This window comes from Molothrus ater, chromosome 18, assembly GCF_012460135.2.
Source record: "Molothrus ater isolate BHLD 08-10-18 breed brown headed cowbird chromosome 18, BPBGC_Mater_1.1, whole genome shotgun sequence".
In the NCBI taxonomy this organism is placed as follows: Eukaryota; Metazoa; Chordata; class Aves; order Passeriformes; family Icteridae; genus Molothrus; species Molothrus ater.
The window spans coordinates 7,909,268-7,928,327 of NC_050495.2; the positions used below are offsets into that span (position 1 = coordinate 7,909,268).

The window sequence follows — 19,060 nt, forward strand, 5'->3', positions numbered from 1 at the left end:
CAAGCATCTTCCAAAGGCACATGGAGACATGCTGTGTCCCCACCAGCCCACTGCACCAAATCAGAACATTCTTTTGGGCTGGGATCACAGATGAAGTCAAGAATTATTTGGTTGTGACGAAACCACAGTGTTGTTCATGGCCCCAGGAGCTGTGCTGACAGTGCAGAGAGGAACAAGGAACGACTGTCTCCTGAGTGCCTTGAGCTCTCACACATCATACAGGCTCTCAGCACTGGCAGCCAGGGAGGAATTCCAGTCAGAAGGCCATGCCTGACAACTCAGAGAACAGATCAGGAAAAGAAACAGAAGAGTAGGTCTTGGCTACAGAGACCATCTTAAGACTGAGTGGCCAATGCTATGGTTTCCAAAATGCTGAAGGACATTCAACTGCTCTCAGCCTCTCCTGTCTGTCCCAGAGACAGGAGAGATGCTCATCTGGCATCCTCAGAGTCACCAAACCATAAATGACAGACTCCTTTGTGTCCCTCAGATGTGCCGTGTGACACACCCAGAGCTGTTGGCTCAGGCTGATCTGTGTCCAAACTTCCCTAAGAGAGCCAAGCCAATCTTGTTTTGCCCCTGTCCTTTCTGATCACAATCCTCTTTCCATACAGCCCCTAGAAATGCCCAGTGCAATTCCTGGCCTGCTCCTCCAACAAGAAATCTGATGTACATAATCCTTAAAAGAAAAAAGACAGAGGACATCTTGTGAAGCATGCAGCAGAGCTCAGCAGGGAAAAGCTTGGCATTTCCAAGACCTAGAGCAAATCCAAAGTGTTTTCTTCCACTGGCACCTCTAAGCTCCTCTCCAGGCAGCAGCTTGGGGGTCAAACTGGCTGCAGGATCCAGGTTTCTGAATGTCAGAGCAGACAACCCCAATCTGCCCAGCCCCAACCTGCCAAACAGTCAGCAAGGGCAACACAGACTTGGGGTGCACCAAGTCCTTCCCACCTCACAGACCAGCTCTTTGTCAAACTGTGACAGCAGAGAAGTCCTCCACCTGCAGGGGAGCTGTTTCCTGGCAGAGGTGCTGTGGCTTAGGGACTGCAGTGCTCAGGCTCCATCCTTGGAGCATATCATGGAAGGAAAAATCTTCAGCCTGATCCAGACAGATGCTCTTGAGCAGCACAGAGCAGGCAACAGGGTCCCACCAGGGATGCATCCAGCCAGCCTGGCCTGCATGGAAGAGTGGTGAAACTGCTTATCTATGGCTTGGCAGGGTCACACAGTCACGTAATAACAGCATTTATGTGTCTTCCTCTGAAACATCTAAGCTATTTTCAGTATTCCCCACAGAAGGGAAGTTTTCTCTCTGGCTGTTTTCTAGGACGAAGGGAAGGGCAGTTCCAGAGAAGCTGTTTGCTCAAGCTGAACAGGAGCAGCAGCAAGCAGCAAACCCATTCCCAGCTTGGACCAGGGCAATGGAGGATGAGGTACAGCCAATATCCTCCATGCAGGTGCATAGCTGGGAACCTCCAGGGCTCAGTTACCACCTTATTCTCCTGCTGCCTCCTCTCCCACTATAGTGAGCATCAGTGCTGACTTCAGACAGATGAATCTCATGGGTATTGCAAGGTCTGAACTCTGCTGCTCCATCACCAGCAGAGCTGCACACTCACCCTGAGGCTCCTGCTGACCTGATCCAAGGGAAAAAAGCCTTGCTGATCTAAACGCTGATGAATAATTTAACTTCAAACTTGCAAGCAAGGCTCCATCTAAGTGGCTTCTGGGAGCATCAGAGCCCTGACTCTTTAGCCAGGTTTCATGCTGTGATGATCAGCAAAAAGCAAGATACCAGACAAGAATTGCAGAAATCCCAAAGCACAGGATTAATCCTCTGTATGTTCAGTGCCACCAGCATAATCTGCACAGCAGCCAGATCTCATGTTTTCTTTTACCTATCCCACAGGTCAAACTTTTAATTTCCGCTCAAGGATCACTGCTGCTTTGGCACATAATCCCTCCAGAAATGTATCAAATTCTATTTCAAAGGTATTTATGCTCCCTGCTTCCTCTTGAAGTGCCTCGTGCTTCCCAAGAAGCACTGTGTGACTCATGCCATGCCTCCACTTCCAGCTCTTAAAAAGGAGCCACGACCGTAATTTGCCTCCTGTTTGTTTAAACCCGTGACTTGCTCTGGAGCGAGTTCACAGAGCTTCTCGCACCCAGCTCCTCATTTAGGATAATCTGCACGATAAAACAAACTGGGCAGACGTGGAGCTGGCTGGATGTCAGCCCCTCGGTCGCTGCCCGGATGTGTCCCCGCAGCCCCTCGGTCGCTGCCCGCTCCTGTCCGCGGGAGGAGCCGCGCTGCGGTACCGGAGCGCTCCGCGCGAGGGAGAAGCCGGGGCACGCAAGGGCCGGGTCCGAGCGGGGAGAGCCCCGGCGGCTTCCCTGGCCAGGGCCACACGGAAATCGACGTACAGGGCAAACCTGCCACCCTCGCTGCTTCCTCCGATTTCGAACATATTCCTTAGCACAGGACAGAGGTTTCCAAATTTAGTCTGCTAAGACAGAAGGAGAAACCGGGTGGTGCAAGAAGGTCTGCGGCAGTCTCGGCACTACTGCTGCTCATCTCTCCCTCCGATTCACCCTCCAGCTCTGCAGCACAGATCAGACTTAAATAGACGCCCGGCCTCTCAAAGCTACAGCTGGGAAAACCAGGGAGAGGTAGAGCAGAACCCTGCCAGCCCTGGGAAGCCAGGAACAACAGTGTTTGGGAGACAAACAGGTACACATTCCTCTGGGGCACAAAAGCTGGCTGGGCTGAGAGCAGTTTGGTGAAGAGGATGGAAAAGAATGGTGACTTATCCTCTGCAATGGAAAGGCACTGCTTCTTCCAGCTCTCAGGTTCTCCATCCAAATGACAAGAACATCAGTTTTGGAAGTTCTTGGTGCATGTTAACATACATGAATAGGAAAAGGGTGGGGACAGGATCCTACAGAAGGTGCAGTTTAAGTTACAGGTAGTGGTCCCAATCCTGCGATCCTTACTCACCGAGTAGTCCCTTTGCAATAGAGACGACTGCTCACGTGAGTAAGGGATGCAGGATCAGGCCTGTCTACCAAAGAGGCTGAATCCTGAACTGGAGAGGAGCATTGTGAGACACCTATGCCTGGTCCAGCAGGAGATAATCCAAGGGCATCACAGGGGAAGACAGTCCAGGCTGGGGCACCACACGTGGAAACAGCACACTGGGCACAGACCATGGAGAGCAAGGTAGTGGACAACAAAGATGCTCCACTCAAGCAGAAATTCTCCTGATTCATTCCTAGTTCACCCATCTCATGGATACTCCCAGGTCTGCAAGGAGATCTTTCTTAACCCTGCTGTCCTCCCAGCAGACTCCCAAAAACGTTATTGGGAGAATGAAAGCCAACTGTCCTGGAAGAATTCTCAACCTTATTTCCACCTACAATTAACATAACTTTAGGAGTAGCTGATGCCCACAAGAGAGGAGAATAAGCCCACTCAGCTCACCAAATAATTTTTAATTCCATTAATTAAGCGGGAAAAGTCAGCTCTCTATAGCAAATTTCAGTTCTGGGAGGCACCCAAGGAGACAAAAGCTGGCCTCAGACTGTGTGAGCAATAACCCCGAAAAGCTGCACAGAACAAAGAGGTAGAGGCACCTTCTCCTTTCTAGGGGGGGGGTCTCCTGCAGGTCCCTAATGAAGGACTCAGACACCCAGGCTCCAGCCACACACCCTCCCTCCCTGCTGTCAGCTGCCTCTGCACACGCAGTAACATGAAGCAGAGTCCTTGTGCACCTTGAGGCAGCAGAGGCACACAGGGACCTTCCCCTTCCTTCCCACCCTCACCCCGGGGCTTGCGGCCCCAGCCCACCTGACGGAGATGAGCCTGCTGAGAGGGAGCCATGCACTCACCCTCCTCCCTTTGCACCAGCACGGCTCTGCCTTGCTCCACCTCCATCTCCACACAACACAGCTGTACCTGGCTGTGAAGGGCTGTCCCTCAGAGCCCAGCATGGGCCAGTGTTCCTGGAGGAAGCAGCTGTGTGCCTTCCAGTCTGCCCCAGCTCTCTGGGATGTGTGCTGGACCATCTGCTATCCCACAGGGGTCCCCCAGGAGTCTGTTTCCCAGCCCCACCATAAAAACAGTCTGCAAACGTCACTGCCCACATCAGCCTGCCCAGGGCTGGGCCCTGTGTCAGGACTAGCATCTGTCTTTGCAGATGGATAATTAGATTCCCTTTCCATTTCCTTTCCCCTCCTGATGGTTTCTCTGGCTGGCAATTCCCCCGCAGCCCTGCACAATCCAGCAGCATTAGTCAGAAGGAAATTTTGCTCCCTTCCTCCCCAGGATGTTGTTCTTGGTTCAGTATGAACAGCAGAATGAGCTGCATGATGATTGGAGTGCTTCATTGCAGTAGCATTTGTCCTTTTCAGCCTGGCGAACACAGCCTTCCCTCCCATAGCTGCACCCTGCCCCTTTTCCCCAGGTGACACAGAAATCACAGAATCACATTGTGAATTCAATGACTGTGATGTTGTTGGCAATTGGAAGCAATTAGCTAATCAGCAGGAATATGCAATCAGCTGGACTGGGGTTGCAGCACAGCTCCATTTATGAGCAGTGGTGCCAAACACTCCTTTTGGGCAGGGCCTAAAGAAGCGTACCTGGTTCTCAGCCATGGTGTGAGATGCTCTCAGAAAAAGATCATAACACCCTCCTGCAGGAAACCTGAGGAAGAGATGGAGCAATGTTGAAATTGGGGTAATTTAACACAGAGCTGTATCTCAGAGCTCCCAGAGAAGGAGAGGATTGTGTGCCCAGATGAAGCATCCAAAGAGATCTTCACTGAGCATACAAGATTGGCTGTCCTCCCCTGCCACTAAGAAGTGGCTTTCTGGGAAGCAGTACTGATACCTCAAGCCCTGATGGTTGCACAAGCACCCCCAGGACCTGCAGAGATGCACAGACACATGAGTTCCACCTGACAGAGAGAATTTATCCTGCTAGGGTCCACAACTTTCCCACAGTTTCCCCCTCACAGGAGATGTACAGACTGAAGCTTTCAGAGACAATCTGTCAATTCTGTCCTCTTGTACCCTGTGACATCCTGTGTTCTCCATGGGCAATGTCCTGAATCCATGCAGAGCATGGAGCTTACAGCCCTCCAGTGCAAAATTTCCAGCAGCTCCACATCACTGCCTGGGCTTGGTAGCTTCTATTCTGCATGTGGCTGTAAAAACCAAACTGCTGCCTGCTCCATGCAAGGAGCTTTGAAATGCCTTTCAGAAGATTCCAGGATCTTGCAGCTGCCTCCCTCCCCTGTGATCCATGCCAGCCCACTGCTGGCTGCCCACCAAGAGCTGGATGCAGCGTTACCCAGCTGTGCCAGGCTCGCAGGCCACGAGGCTGAGGCACTGCAGCCATGGAACAGTCGGTGCCTCTTGCACCATTTGCAGCCTGGCTGGGCTTGCCAGGGCCTGGCACACACCGGTGCCCACGCTGGATCATGGTGCTCCCAACTGGCATCACAGCCCTGGCTGCCCAAGGAGGTCCCAGCACAGCTGTGGCACCACCCAGGCAGATACAGAGTCTGGCAGTTTGCTGCATGAATGAAGAAGAAAAGGTAAGGGCAGAAAGGCAGCTGGGGACCAGGATTTGCCTGTGGTTTTGCAGCCATCCAGCATTGACATTGGCTCCTTGTACCCTGCCAGCACAGACACTGAGGCTGTGCCTGGGGGGCAGCTGTCAGAATAATCAAAAACTGAGTCAATAAATGCTTTCCAACACCTTTCTCTCCCCTTCTCAATCACCTACTTGCTCCAGCAAACACCAAGCCTGGTTACACCTTTGCTGCACAACTCACTGCTTCCCTGTGCCCTGCAGTGTGACTGGAGAGTCACATTTTATGTGATGATGGGAGAAAACTTCAAGTCACTGAACATCTAAATCAAACTGTGCTGTCAAAGGGAATTTAAATAAGTTTCTTCTAAGCTTAAGAGTAATAGGCAGTAACTGCTGAATGTTGCTTCTCCTTATCAGGGAAATGTTGACCAGTAGGGCAAAAATAAGACAAGTTAGTCTGAGTTTGTAGTGAAACAGAGCAAAGAACCTCAGATGAAGAAGTGTCTGGCTCAGAGTCTCAGCAGGGATTGTGTCAGATACTAAAGGGCTCCCCATGCCCTTCCACAATACAGGTGTGAATTGCAAGATCTGGAGCCCACAGTAAGGATAGACCACAAAGATCATTTACCAAGACTGGTGGACACTGACAGGTCCTGGTGGCTCTGCAGTACCCAGATGAACACCCTGCCTGAGGCTGCTGCAGGACATAGCACAGTTTGCCAGGCTAGGGGGTCAGCTCAGCAACCTTGGTGCTCTTGTGACAGGGGGGCAGTAACAGGCACCCAGCACAGAGCCAGGAGCCCAGCACAGCCCACCAGCACAGCAGCCTTGTGTGCTTCAGTCCAGCCCTAGAGTTCATTAGCAGTTTTGCAGCAGTGAGAGATTCCTGCTAACCACTGAGATGGAGCCATCTGTTTCCATTTATGTGCTGGCTCACAGGAGCAGCTACACAGCAAAGGACTCTAGAGAGGGTTTGCTCTCCTGGGCACACAGGGAGTGAACAGCCAGCCAGCTGGGACAGGGGCTGAATTCACCCTCCTCAGTGACCTAATACCTTCCTTCTGCAAAGTGAACATCTGGGAGGCACTGCAGCCCTTCCCTTTGATTTTGTGACCAAGCTCCATCATTAATCCACCTACAGGCCACTTCCCTGAAGGCACAGAGGACTTGCTCGCAAGTGCTCCCATGCCAAATTATTGCTCTGCATGGCACCACAGCAGAGGAGGGGTTGATAAAACTGTTCACACACCTCTTGGCCTGCCCTCTTAAAGCCAGAAGGAATCTGCCACTGATAAGCCAACATCTCTAAATAAACAGCTACCAGGCCCTGTTTTTTTCTATATCAGGGTCCTGCAGAAATTATGCTAATGCAAAGAAATCTTTACCTAGACACCTTTTCCATGCATTCATTTTTATATACATGCTGCTTGGGCAAACCACATACCCAGCCCGAGAAAAGAGCAAAATGTGCTAGTGATGGCTGTGCAACACAAAAGCACAGAGTAGGGATGAAAATGGCAGCAGGTACCATGGGAGAGTCTAGGCAGCTTCCAAAAAAGGCAGCAGGAACAAAGGGATAAAAACTGGGGACACCCTGTGTGGAGAGGGCTATAGAAGTATTAGTCCTGTCTGGCAGCTGAACTTTGGGAGGCCTTTGCCACCTTGCTTTACCAGTCACACCTGCTTGGGAGGGAAAACAGTCTTCTTTCTCAACAAGAGGTTTCATACTATAAAACAGATTGCTTAATTCTTGACAGTTTGTATTCGGAAACTACCCTTTTCCTGTGCTTGCTACTTCCTCTCTGAGCACACTTTTTTTCAGAGCCAGAAGAGACATTATGCTCCTCTCAGCCTGCCCGTGGGACCTGCAATTCCCTTCAGAGATTCTTTCCCTTTGGAAGATCTGTTGCCTGTGGTGAACTCGCAAAAACAGCAGAGAGCAGTAGAACATATCCTAAATTCTCCTTTCCTTCACAATAAAATCTTCCTAGTCTTGACTGAAGAGAGCAGAACTGAGTGTTCCTGGAGAACATTGCTCTTAGGTGAGAAAGGATGGGATATCAGGACATAGTATGAATAAAACACAGCAACACCCTGTGATACTGCAGTAGCAGCAACTGGCTGGACAAAACTGCCACAAAACCAAAATCCTAAAACATCCTAAACAGCTTCATAGAGGGATTCTTCCCAACATGATCTTGTCTTACTGCCCCAATCCCATCACCAACTTCTCTGCCCCATTGTGGTTTTAGTTATCTCAGCTCCAACCATGCCCCTCTGCAGAGGGCAGTTCTGGATCACTTGGCAGCCACCACCATGCTCAGTCCCAGAACAACATGGCACTGATGCTGCAGACAGAGGTGGGAGAGCAGCCAGACCTCAGGTCCATTCTCAATACCTGGAAAAGAGCATTCTCTAAAGTGTAGCACAGGAGCTTCCCTTGCTTCTCCAATCTGCCTGTGCTTTGCTGTCACATATTGTCAAGCTGTCCCACTCAGCCCTGCTCTGCTGAAATCTTCCCAGGAGACATTTCTCCTCAAAACTCCAGATAGAGTGACATTGCCATCCTGGTCCATTGCATTCCTGTCCCAGTCACCCTGAGGCTGCTCTTGGGGATTTGATACATTGCAGGGAGCACACACAGCTTCAGGCCACAGAGCACGGGGCTGCTGAACCTGAGAGACCAGGGGAGCCCTGCCTCCTGCAGCTCCCAGCCCACCGGGCAAAGCTGGGCTCAGGCAAGCAGGATCTGCTGCCAAGACCTCCCCCAGTGAAGGAAGAGCCAATGACCCTGCCCTGAATCAGGGGAGGCCCTGAGCAGCACAGCAGGGCTGGGCACAGAGCCCTGAGTTACCATCCCAGCTCCAGAGCTGACAAACCTCCCAGCAGAGGCTGTGCCTGGTACAAAACCTCCTTTGTTCCTGGCACACGAGCCCGCTCCAGGCTGCTGCCAGGACACATCTTTATTGTGCCCTCCTGACTTCAGCAGCAGGCAAGGCTTGGGGATAATGGTCCCTTTCTGGGATGCTGCTGGGGCTCACACACAGAGGCTGCAGATGCAGGGGGCTGCCAAGGTCCTGAGCCCTGCCAGGCAGCACTGGCACCGTGCATCCGTCACCACTGACAGCAGCACAAACCTCTCCTGGGACTCCTCTGACCCAAACTCCTCCTCAAAGACATGGCAGAGCTCCTCTGTAACCCAGCCAGCACCAGTCACCTTCAGTGTCATGGGCACAGCTGTGGGATGCTGAGCAGAGAAGAAAAAAGGGGCATTTTAACACAAAATACCTGTTTGTCTATGCACTTTGGGACTGTTTCATCACATACAGGCATGGAGACAATGCTGAGGCAGGAAGGAGGAAAGTCTGCAAACTCCTGTCCCCACTGTGACATGGTCACAACAGGATTCGTTTTCAGTCCCTGCTCCCAGTGCAACAGGGAAGAGGGGCAGGAAGGCTGGAGAAAGTCTCTTGCTAGATCCCATGAATAGTTAAACTCTCCCTATTTAGCAGTGGTGGGAGGGAAATTTATCTCCAAGCAAGAGTCTTGATGCCACCTGGGACAAGGCCAAGAAAAAAGCAAATTCTTCCAGTCAATTTATTTCCTTCCAATACTGCCTACCCAGCTACAGGGAGTTTCTGCAGCCACACAGCCACAGAGACATGAGAAAAGACTGCTTTTATTTTCCCAGCCATAGCCTACCACAGCCCAGCTTCTCTTCAGCTTGAGCTGGAGCCAGAAGACAACTGAGCTCAAGGGGAAGTGGCTGGACACCCCCACACAGCTTGTGAGACAGCACTTGGAAGCTGCCCTTACTGAAAAACATGGACATTTATGAAGTCCAGAGCTGCACCTGGCAGACCAGCATCCAGGATAGAGCTGGGTTTGCTGGACACCAGCAGAGTCCAAGGACTCCAGGCTCCAGCTGTGCAACAGAAAATCTTGGCCACCTCAAAATAGCAGACATCAAGTCAGTAGGAAGGGCCCTTTTCCATGTCAGGAAGCAGAATTATCTGGTAGTTTCTGCAAGCAGCATCTATGGTCTCATGTGCTCCTCATCACTATCTGGACCAGCAGCTGACACCCCAGCTGGCTCCCACCCCATGCTCCAGATCCTCAAATCTCCAAGATTTCTCACTGACATCTTGGGTCCTAAAAAGCAAAACCCTCCAGGAGGGCTCTCATCTCCTTTTCTGCTGATCCACAGGGTCCTCAAATTCAAAGAACCCAGCAGGGACTCTTCCATCCATGCACATACATTCAGCACCTTTCCACACAGCACATGACCACACTTAGTGTGTTTTCCAGCTGGGCACAGCTCAGCACCCTGCAGGACAGGGCTGGACCTCTCATCAGGAACTAACTGCTCTGATATGTGACACATCCAGCTGTGTCTTTCAGACTCTGCTTCTCCTTCCTACTTCCCCCCACTCTAGCATGAAGAAAGATGAGAACAGAAAGATGAAAACCCCCACAGCCATCACCCACTTACCACCCCCTCACACAGCTGTACAGCACTGGGCAGGAGGCACAGGGCTCTCCTGGAGCCTCAGCCCCTTGCCTGCATCTTTCAAACCATAAGCTCTGGCCGGGCCTCCAAACACTGCTCCACCTCAGAGCTGGAGACAGATGAGGTCACCTCCAGTCTGAAATCACTTCCGTTCTCAAACTGCTCCCAAGACTGTGCCACAGATTAAAAAGAGTGGGATGGGTGGGGAGGGAAACCCAAACCAATGGAGCATGTTCCCCATTAAGAGCTCAACACTTAATTTATCTCTGCCTCCCAGTCGACTGCCATCCGAACCCTCCACCCTCCCTCCTTCCCCTGCAAGAACAAATCTGGCAGAAACTGCTTTGAATTAACAGCAGGGTATGGCACAAGCTGCACAGGACTAAACTCAACCCCAAAACTAAGCAGAGCAGTGGGGAAGAATCACAGCTTGGTGTTGCCAGATGAGCCCAGCCACACTGCTCTGCCTTGTGCCAGCTCCAACTGCTGCACTCCAACTGCAGCAGCCCAAGTCTATCCCCCCACACACAGGGTTGGAAATTGTTTGTACTGGCAATGCAGCACTGAGCACCAGCCCCACAACCCTGTGGTTTCTCCAGCACAGCCCCATTCTCCACTGTACAAGTGGCCACACTGGCCAAGGTGGGAGCAGGATTGTCCACTTGGATCAGACAGCACAAATGCCTGAGGAACCAGACTGAGAAAGAAAAATGAAAATTAAGGTCACCAGCATGGGGGAGTCCTAAGGAAAAGAGCCTTGCAGTGGTCACACTTGGCCAGGAGAAAGCAGACTGACAGTTCAGTGGCATTCTTTTAAAAACACATTTACCACAGATGAATCAGTGTCTCATTGCTGGAAGCTCTAACCCAACTGCAGCACCCAGCAGTGCCTCAGGCAGTAACAGCCACCACACATCACTGTCATACACATACTCCTCACCCCAGGCTTTGCTCACCACAGGAAGGCACCCAGGTTTTGTGGGTCTCTTCCAGAACTCCCAGTCTCACTGCAATGGCAGCCATTGGATGGGGCCATTTTGTCAGCAAATACAGCTGCTGTGATCCATACCCTGTTTGGAATCCAATGCAGCTCACACATGCACATGGCCTTGGCCTCACTAGTGACACAACAGCCACTGGCACAACCCCACAGGGTGGGAAGAGCTATTGGAATGCAGTGGGTAGAGGAACAAGGGGCAGAGCATGCTGGAGTGCAGCTATTGATCACATGCTGCATCATTTTAGATTTCCTTCAAGCAGATAGAAGACTGGGTTGTGTGTGTTGCCAATCCTGTGATAGTTTCTTTGGATCACACAACAACCTTGGGGCTGAACAGCAGGAGAAATACAGCATGACTGCATCTCCCAGAGAGCACTTGGTTCCTCAGCCTCTCCAGAGGCCAGCCCTGGACAACAACCAGCCAAAACTGCAATGAAAGTGAGACCTTTTTTCTTGTGGGCTTCAGACCTTCTAGAAGCAGTGGACGTCTAAGAAAGGAATCTCTCTCAACCCCTGGCACAGAGCTGGGCTGTTAAGGTAGCTCCTCTTCAGCACAGACTAGCAATAAATCCACTGCAGGACAAAGAGGTCTCAGCAGATGAAGCAGCAGGCTGTTTCCCCCTGGCTGCACTCCCACCAGCTTCTTTCTGCCAGTTCTGGCTTCCCACCTGTAACTCAGTAAGATACCAGCAGAAGTCATCAACACAGTGAGGATCTGGTGGGGAAGTGACTGTCCAACAGACAGGCTGCCTTGGTGGGGAGATTAGGAACCACAGAACTTCCACATAGCAGTGCCCGTGAGTTCCCAGTGGGAGAGCTCCAACAGCAATGAGTGGAGCAGGGTGTGCTTCACACCCTGAGAGGCACCAACCACGACATGGAAGGAACAGGTCTGAAGTTGAACATTTGGGCTAAGGGGAATCCTGAGGTTCAAGTGCCTCTGGGAAGCTTTAGTTGTGGTGTGATTGACTCATGGGGGAGCAGAGCCACTCCTTCATCAAAGTACGCTGTGTCTCCCTAAAAATCATGGCCTCCAGACAGAAATGCCTCTAGACAGAGCTGTTATATCCTGGGTTCAGTTCCACCACCTCTGAGCATAGAGAATTTCACTGCAAACACCCACACCTGCCCTAGCTGGGCCAATGCTGTCTGCTGAGCCCTTAAGGATCCCGTGCTGGTGAGCACTGAAGAAGGGTTGTGCTCTTCACCCTGCACCCAGATACCCTGGAGAGCTCCAAACCATGCAAGAGATAAGAAAAGATCTGCAAGAGCAAAGCCTGTGTGAGTTTTCCATGCTGTGATGAGTCTGGATGAAGCAGAGACAGGCACATGGGAGCATAAGGCCTCAGGGCAATGCACTGCCTGGCTCCTCAGCCCTGGATTTGTCATCCAGAGAGCAGACTGCAGTCAGCTCCACACTCCCAGGGAGCACATCCCTGTGTCAGGGTGCAGAGCTGGAGCACAGGGGCCATCCCAGCCACACAGGGCCCGTGCTCAGCACACAAAACAACTGCCAGGCACACAGAGCAGTCAGAAAGCAGAACAGCCACTGAGATAAACAGTGACTGTCCACTAGCCAGCTCCTGCCAGAGAGACACAGGAGGGGTTTAAGGAGAAGTCTGAAGGAAAATAAAGAGGATAATTTTTAAAAGAAGGTGGGATGAGCTTAAGAGATTAATCTGCAGTAGAACATATCTGTTGAACAGATCCCTAAAATAGAAGCAGCACTGTAAAAGTTTCAATTCCAATACAGAAACCCAAATGTTAAATGGGTCTGTCACTCCTGAGCACAGCCATGATCCTTTCACAGAGCTACAACTCTCACTGATTTTTTTGAGGCAAAGATGAAAGGGCCATTCAGAGCAGCCTGGAACATACCTCTTACAGTATTTTCCTTCAGCAAGCCCTTTCCTGGACCTAATCCATGGACCACAGCACATGAAAGGCAGCTGTAAGCCTGGCACCAGGTGTGTAAATGCCGAGGCAGCAGCAGCCTCCTCATGGGAGATGGTGAGAGCTCTTGCTACACAGCAGCTTAGATCAGAGAGGGATGGTGGGGGAACAGCAGTGACAAGGCTGCTCACCAGAGCCAAATCTATAAAAATCCAGGAGGTATCTAGCTCCTCAGTTTCAAAGGAGTTAGGCACTTTCATCTGTATTAAAAGAAGGCCGTCCCTTGGTTCCTATTATTGCAAATTGCCTAAAAAATTTGCCTTTTAAATAACTACATTGTACAATGGCCTTTGTGGGAATGCTCATGTTTCAGCCTATTGCCTTTCATCTCCACACCACCGACCCAGACCAGAGGAATGTGTCAGCTCCTTGGTTAATCCAGAATGTGCCAACAATTTCAGAAGCACTGCAAGCAGGATCACTTCATTTGTGGCAGGAACAGCCCACATTCCTGGACTGGCACAGTGGGAAACTGCAAGGCTGTGGCTCAGGAGAGGCTCCACAGACACCACTGCCATGCAAACACTCACTAACTGCCATCTTGCCACAAGGCCCCATTGAGCTGGAACAAGAAGATCAGAGCTGCTGTGATCTTACAAAAAAAAGGCACTGGGTTTACAACCTAACTCTGCAATTTTGGCAAATCTCACCACTGATAATTCAGTATAAAATACTGCAGCCAGACCAGGCAACCCAATTTGACCAGGACAGATGTGGAATACAAGTATTGTCCTGACAAGGTCTCAGGGATGGTATTTTCTACTGAATTAAAGACTGCCATTTTGCCTCTCTCCTGATCAAAAATTACAGCCTTAGGAACAAACCTTATCACCCAGCTGGACTGCAGGAGACAGACACTAAAGTCACACATCTTGCAGAGGGTTATAAAAAGACAGACATTCAAAAGTGCATTCTCTACACCACCTAAAACCTTTCCACCTTAAGATAACAATTTCTTCCCTTAAAAACTGAGAGAGAAAGCAATCACAAAAGGTTAGTGTCCCATACTGAATAACTACTGTCCTTGCATCAGGACCACAGCCCAACCATTGAACAAACAGAGTTCTCCATAACATATGTTCTTTACTGATAATATCCTTGTGACACTGGTCTTTGCTGCCATTTCAGTCTTGATTTCCACTGTATCCAGTCAGAGTCATCACTATACTCTCTACTTGCCCTGTAGAAAAAACATTATCAGCAGCTCAATAATAGAGTCCTGATTGTAAGGAACAGATAAGGGTGGAATCCTCCCTCCTGAGAATTTTTCTGTAGTATTGCTGATTTCATTAATCTCTTTCTGGGCTCATCTGAAAATAACAAAAATGGTGAAGTACATGAGATGTAAGATGAGAGATGCTAACACAGCAGGCACTGGAATAGCAGAGTTCATGAAGATGTCACCTTTGAGATGATTACATTGGATTTCTAGAAGTCAGAATGAAACCAGATTAAAAAGATATTAGAGAAGACAGAAAGTCATTTGACTGTAAAAGCTGTGGCTGTTGGACACACAAGGGGCAGCAACATGCAATGTTAGAAAGAACTTGGAAGCAATGGAGTGGAAAAAATTGCATTTGCTGGGCTGTGTTTTCCTACAAGGCAACCCAAAGGAAATGGAAACAGTCGTGTAGGTAAGGCAGAGCAGCGAGGCAGGGTGGGGAATGCTCTGCTCAGTCCATGGGTTAGCAGAGAGCCAGCACCCCCTGCAATGTCAGCTCAAGTGACAGCCACAACAGGCCAAGAGTAATTTGTCACTTGCAGCTCTTTAACAAGAACTGGGTGCAAAATCAAATTACATACCCACGAATAGCTCTTAGGACGTGCAGCACAGCGTGAAGTCAAACCTTTATGTGTTTCAGGAATCCAAAGATAACTATCTTCAAGCAAAGCCTGGAACCACCATCACATCCAAAGTGGGGAGGGGTTCTCCTGGGCTTCTAGCCTGGGCTCTGACTTGCCAGGCCAAACAATGATCTCTTGGGATGTATCTTCTGGGATTTATTTTCTCAGATCTATTCTCTGTGTGGGTTCTCATCCCACTGCCCCTTGCAGGCTTTTCAGGCTCATTTATAAACCATTGCCTTGAAAATAAAAAGCAAGACCTGCTTCCTCTTCTGAGGAAAACACATGCTGGCCTATTACTGCAGGATGCCAGCCAAGAGGTGGGTGGATGCCCTAATTATTTTATTTTTTGAAAAATAATGAAGAAAAATAGTTATTTGTCATGAAGGAAAATCCCTAATCAGCTAAGGGACAAATTCTATGTACCCAGTACACATGGATTCACTGGAGCCACAAAAAAGCTCAGCTCTCAAGCATACACAGGGTATCTGAGGAAACGAGAGAGTGGACTCATCCAGACATTTCCTGGATGTCCACTGCCATTAATGTCATGATAAATGGGATCTGGGTTCTCCAAAATGCCCAATATGTGCTGTGGGCTCTAACTTGCAGGGACACAACTACCAAACACACCCAAGTGCAAGGTGCAGCACAGGAACAGCTGACAGGAAGGAGCATCCACACACTTTGCAGGGAAGCAGAAGATGGCTCATTAAGCTTTCAAACTAACAAGCCCCATGACATCCCTCATTAGCAACCCCATGCACACACTGCACCGCTGCCACATGAGGGGCAGCTCCAATAACACCATCACTTGTTTACCAAGAGAACAATTCTGCTATTGCCTGACACCTGCCCATGACAGTGCCACCAGGGGAGGAGCAGGGAGATGTTCAGAGGACACTGGGCATTCAAAGGAGGCAGCAAAATGCCTGGCACTGGCTGGAACGTGTGAGCAGCTGCTGAGGAGCAGCCCCATCACCTCAAACAGAAAGGCTTTCACTGACATTAATGAGAGCTGCTGCAAATAATGCCATCATGCAAGTGCATTTGGGGACTGGCAGCTGAACAGAGGCAGCACTGAGGAACAGGAACGCTGGGCTCCATCCAGTTGCTTCTGGGTTACTCAAATTGCTCTGAGATCCAGTGCTGTGAACCTGGTGTGAGTCAAGCACGGTGGGGCAGGGCAGATAAGGCTTATCCAGGTGACAGAAGGACACACTCCTGCTGCACAGTGATGGTGATCAGGGTCCCAAGCAGGTCCATGTGGCACTGATGGGGGGTATGCAGCAAACAGGCCTCTAACTCACTGACCTCCATGGGCCTGCCCTGAGCCTCTGAAGTGTCAGCCCCAGGGCTGTTGGCAGACAAGAGCTGATCCAGAGGGTCTCAGCTGCTCAGTGACCCTGGAGTGCTTCCCAAGCATGTGCCTGGATTAACTGCACAGTAAAAGCATCAAGTTCTGCTAAATTACTGTCCTCACCAATATCCACTTCCCTCATAAATACATGTGCTGCCAAGGACTCCTTTCAAGGGGAGGGGAGCTCTTTAAAGCAGCTGAACAGCCCAGGTATAAACCTTGGGATGGGACACAAGCAGTTTCTCTTCTGCTTGCTACAGCTTCAGTGCACTGCTCCAGCTGCATCGCAGAAATCATCTCTGAAAGTCAGGACTGCAAGGACAATGGCTGGGAGACAAGAGATCATCCCTGACAGCATCTCTCACTGTCCCAATGACACATTCCTGCTCATCTTGGCCCTGTGCAGCCGTGGCAAGGCTTTGCTGCAGACCAGCTGCATCTCTTGAGTTAACTCCTGCTGCCTTGATTCATCCCACTGCCTACAAAACAGGGCAAATATCAGCTTCTGAAGGCTATGATGCTTCTTCCATTACTGTCTGATCCCAGCTGGCACCAAACTCCCTAAGCAGCAGGAACCTCTGAGAATCTATAGAATCTTAAAAGCCATAAATCTCCCTGACATTTTTTACAGCAGGCCTTGAGCAGAGGGAAATTACTGTTGGTCCAGATGGGCATTTCCAGGACTTCATATCACTGGCAGAGACTCAGGATAACTTCAAACCAAAGAGAAAGCACAGCCAAGGGGACTGTGCACAGGGCAGGCAGATACCTTTGTGACTCAATTTCACCTGAATATATAATTAATGTAGTATGTAATTTATTTGAAAATAAAAGTGGATGTAAGACTGCAGGATCTAAAGAGACTACTTGTGTGTACGTATATCACAGCGAGAATGAGCTCAGTGCGTCAGGAAGGATTAAAATAGTTCCCACGCTGAGGAAACAGCAAGGAGACATTACAAAAAGCTGAAAGCAAAGTGACCTGCCTGGGAAGTAACCTTAAAAATAATTGCAATACAAACTATAGCAGTAAGAGGCCGGGCTTGTGCTCTCATGTGTGTTCATACAGCTTCATGCACCAAAGGTCTGCAAGAAAAAATGAAACGTAATCACTGGAGCCACATCTGTACTGCCATGGGCTTTGCCTCACAGAAAGCAGAAGGAAGATGTTAAACCCTTGGAGCCTGTTGTCTCACAAGCTGAGTGGATCTCTTTCCCTCCCTGCTTCTGCACTGAGAACGTCCAGAGGTCAGTGGGACGGGCTCCCTCCTCATGGCCGCTCTCCAGGAGCTAGCACTCATGATCCTGGGGTTTATTTGCTCAGCCTGCACTCTCAGCTCCAGTTTCCCAGCCAGGAGTCATTCTGAGAGAATGGCACCAAGTGCCTCGGGTGGGGTCAGGCAGAAATGGGCCATCCCAGCCCCATACACACCCCGGAGACGTTGGATAACAAGCTGCACGACAAACAGGCACTCCCGAAGATCCCCGGAAGAGCAAAGGGCTGAGCCTCACAAAGCTCAGGTCTCCTCTCCTTGGCACCGAGGGCTCACACAGCACAGGCAGGGCCAGGCAGCTGCTGCCCCTCCCTCTCCAGCAGGAGTCAGGGCAGGGCGAGCACGGCTGTTCTGCCATCAGCCACCGTGCACAGAAACAGCTCAGACTGAAGAGCTGAGTGAACAACTGGAGTTAACTCTGGTAAGGGCTTCCCACCTCTGACTGACTTACAACTACACTGGCTCACATCCCCCAGAGCCCCAGGCTTGCATGAACCACAGCCCAAGATCCTCCAGTGCTACATTTCCAAGCATTAACCCTGAGCCTCCCTCAGCCCTGGCTGCCATGGTACACACCGGGCTGGGGCAGGCCAAGGGCTCCACAGCTGTATCCAGAGAGGTCTCTGCCATCCTGAGCATCCCTGCACTGTCCTGCCCTGCTCAGCACAGCTACATCCCTCTTCCAGAACTCAACTTCTCTTATTTCTTTTGATTTCAGAACTGGACAGTTGTACTCAAGCCAGAAACTAAACAATTCTCCTCCCCCTCTTGGCGTCACACCCTTGCAGATGCTTGTGCAGGGTTTCACTTCCTCTTCAGCTCTTGGCCAACACTTAGCCAAGCTTTGCTCATTAGCAAAACAGTCCCTGCATCTTCTCAGCACACTCTGCCTTCCAGCCACCCCCAGCACTTGGCTGCTGTGATGCTGCTGGGTACCAGCCTTGCAGGCAAGGAATGAGGACTGAGGGAAGGGATAGCAGTCTAGAGCTGAATGTTAGCAGGTCATAACAGATTTCAATTAATGCACTGGAAATACCAAAGAGGAGGAATGAAGAGTATCACCCTATTCAGTCCTAAAACAAAGACAGCTCTTGCTTAAGTCAGAAGCAACAGATCTGTTCCACTTCCTGCAGCCCAGCCCCTGTGGTCAGCACTGAACATCCAAATCTTCCCTCTCAGTGTGCAGTGCTGCCTTCCCCTGTTCATGCTGAAGAGTGTTTCTGGAAAGGCAAGTCATGGATGAACAGCAGCACACATACATACTGATGAGGAGCATATGTTCTGGCATCTGATCCCACCACCACACACAAATCCAGCTCCTGAACACTTTTGTGGGAACAAGATGACTGCAAACCTCTTCACAGCTCCAGGGACAAATCTCTGGGAGAAAGGAATGTGTAACAGCAGACAAACATTTTTTCCTGTGCTTCAAGGCTAACCACATTGTAGACATGCACACACACACACACACAAAATCCAGCCCTTATGGGAATTATTCCAGTATGCTATGAAACAACTT

At 50.3% G+C, this 19,060-nt stretch overlaps 1 protein-coding gene across 2 annotated transcripts in view; it reads right to left on the reverse strand.

The window, feature by feature from the left end:
* Positions 1-19,060, reverse strand: part of SEPTIN5 (septin 5) — a 42,089-nt gene that overhangs the window by 17,184 nt on the left and 5,845 nt on the right. Inside the window, exon 1 of one of the 2 annotated variants that reach the window (XM_036393156.2) lies at positions 4,642-4,705. The exons of the other annotated variant lie outside the window; for it this stretch is intronic. Coding sequence (XP_036249049.1) covers positions 4,642-4,656 — 15 coding nt within the window. The 5' untranslated portion in view covers positions 4,657-4,705. Of the gene's footprint in view, positions 1-4,641; positions 4,706-19,060 lie in introns of those variants that run through there. 2 annotated transcript variants of the gene reach the window in all.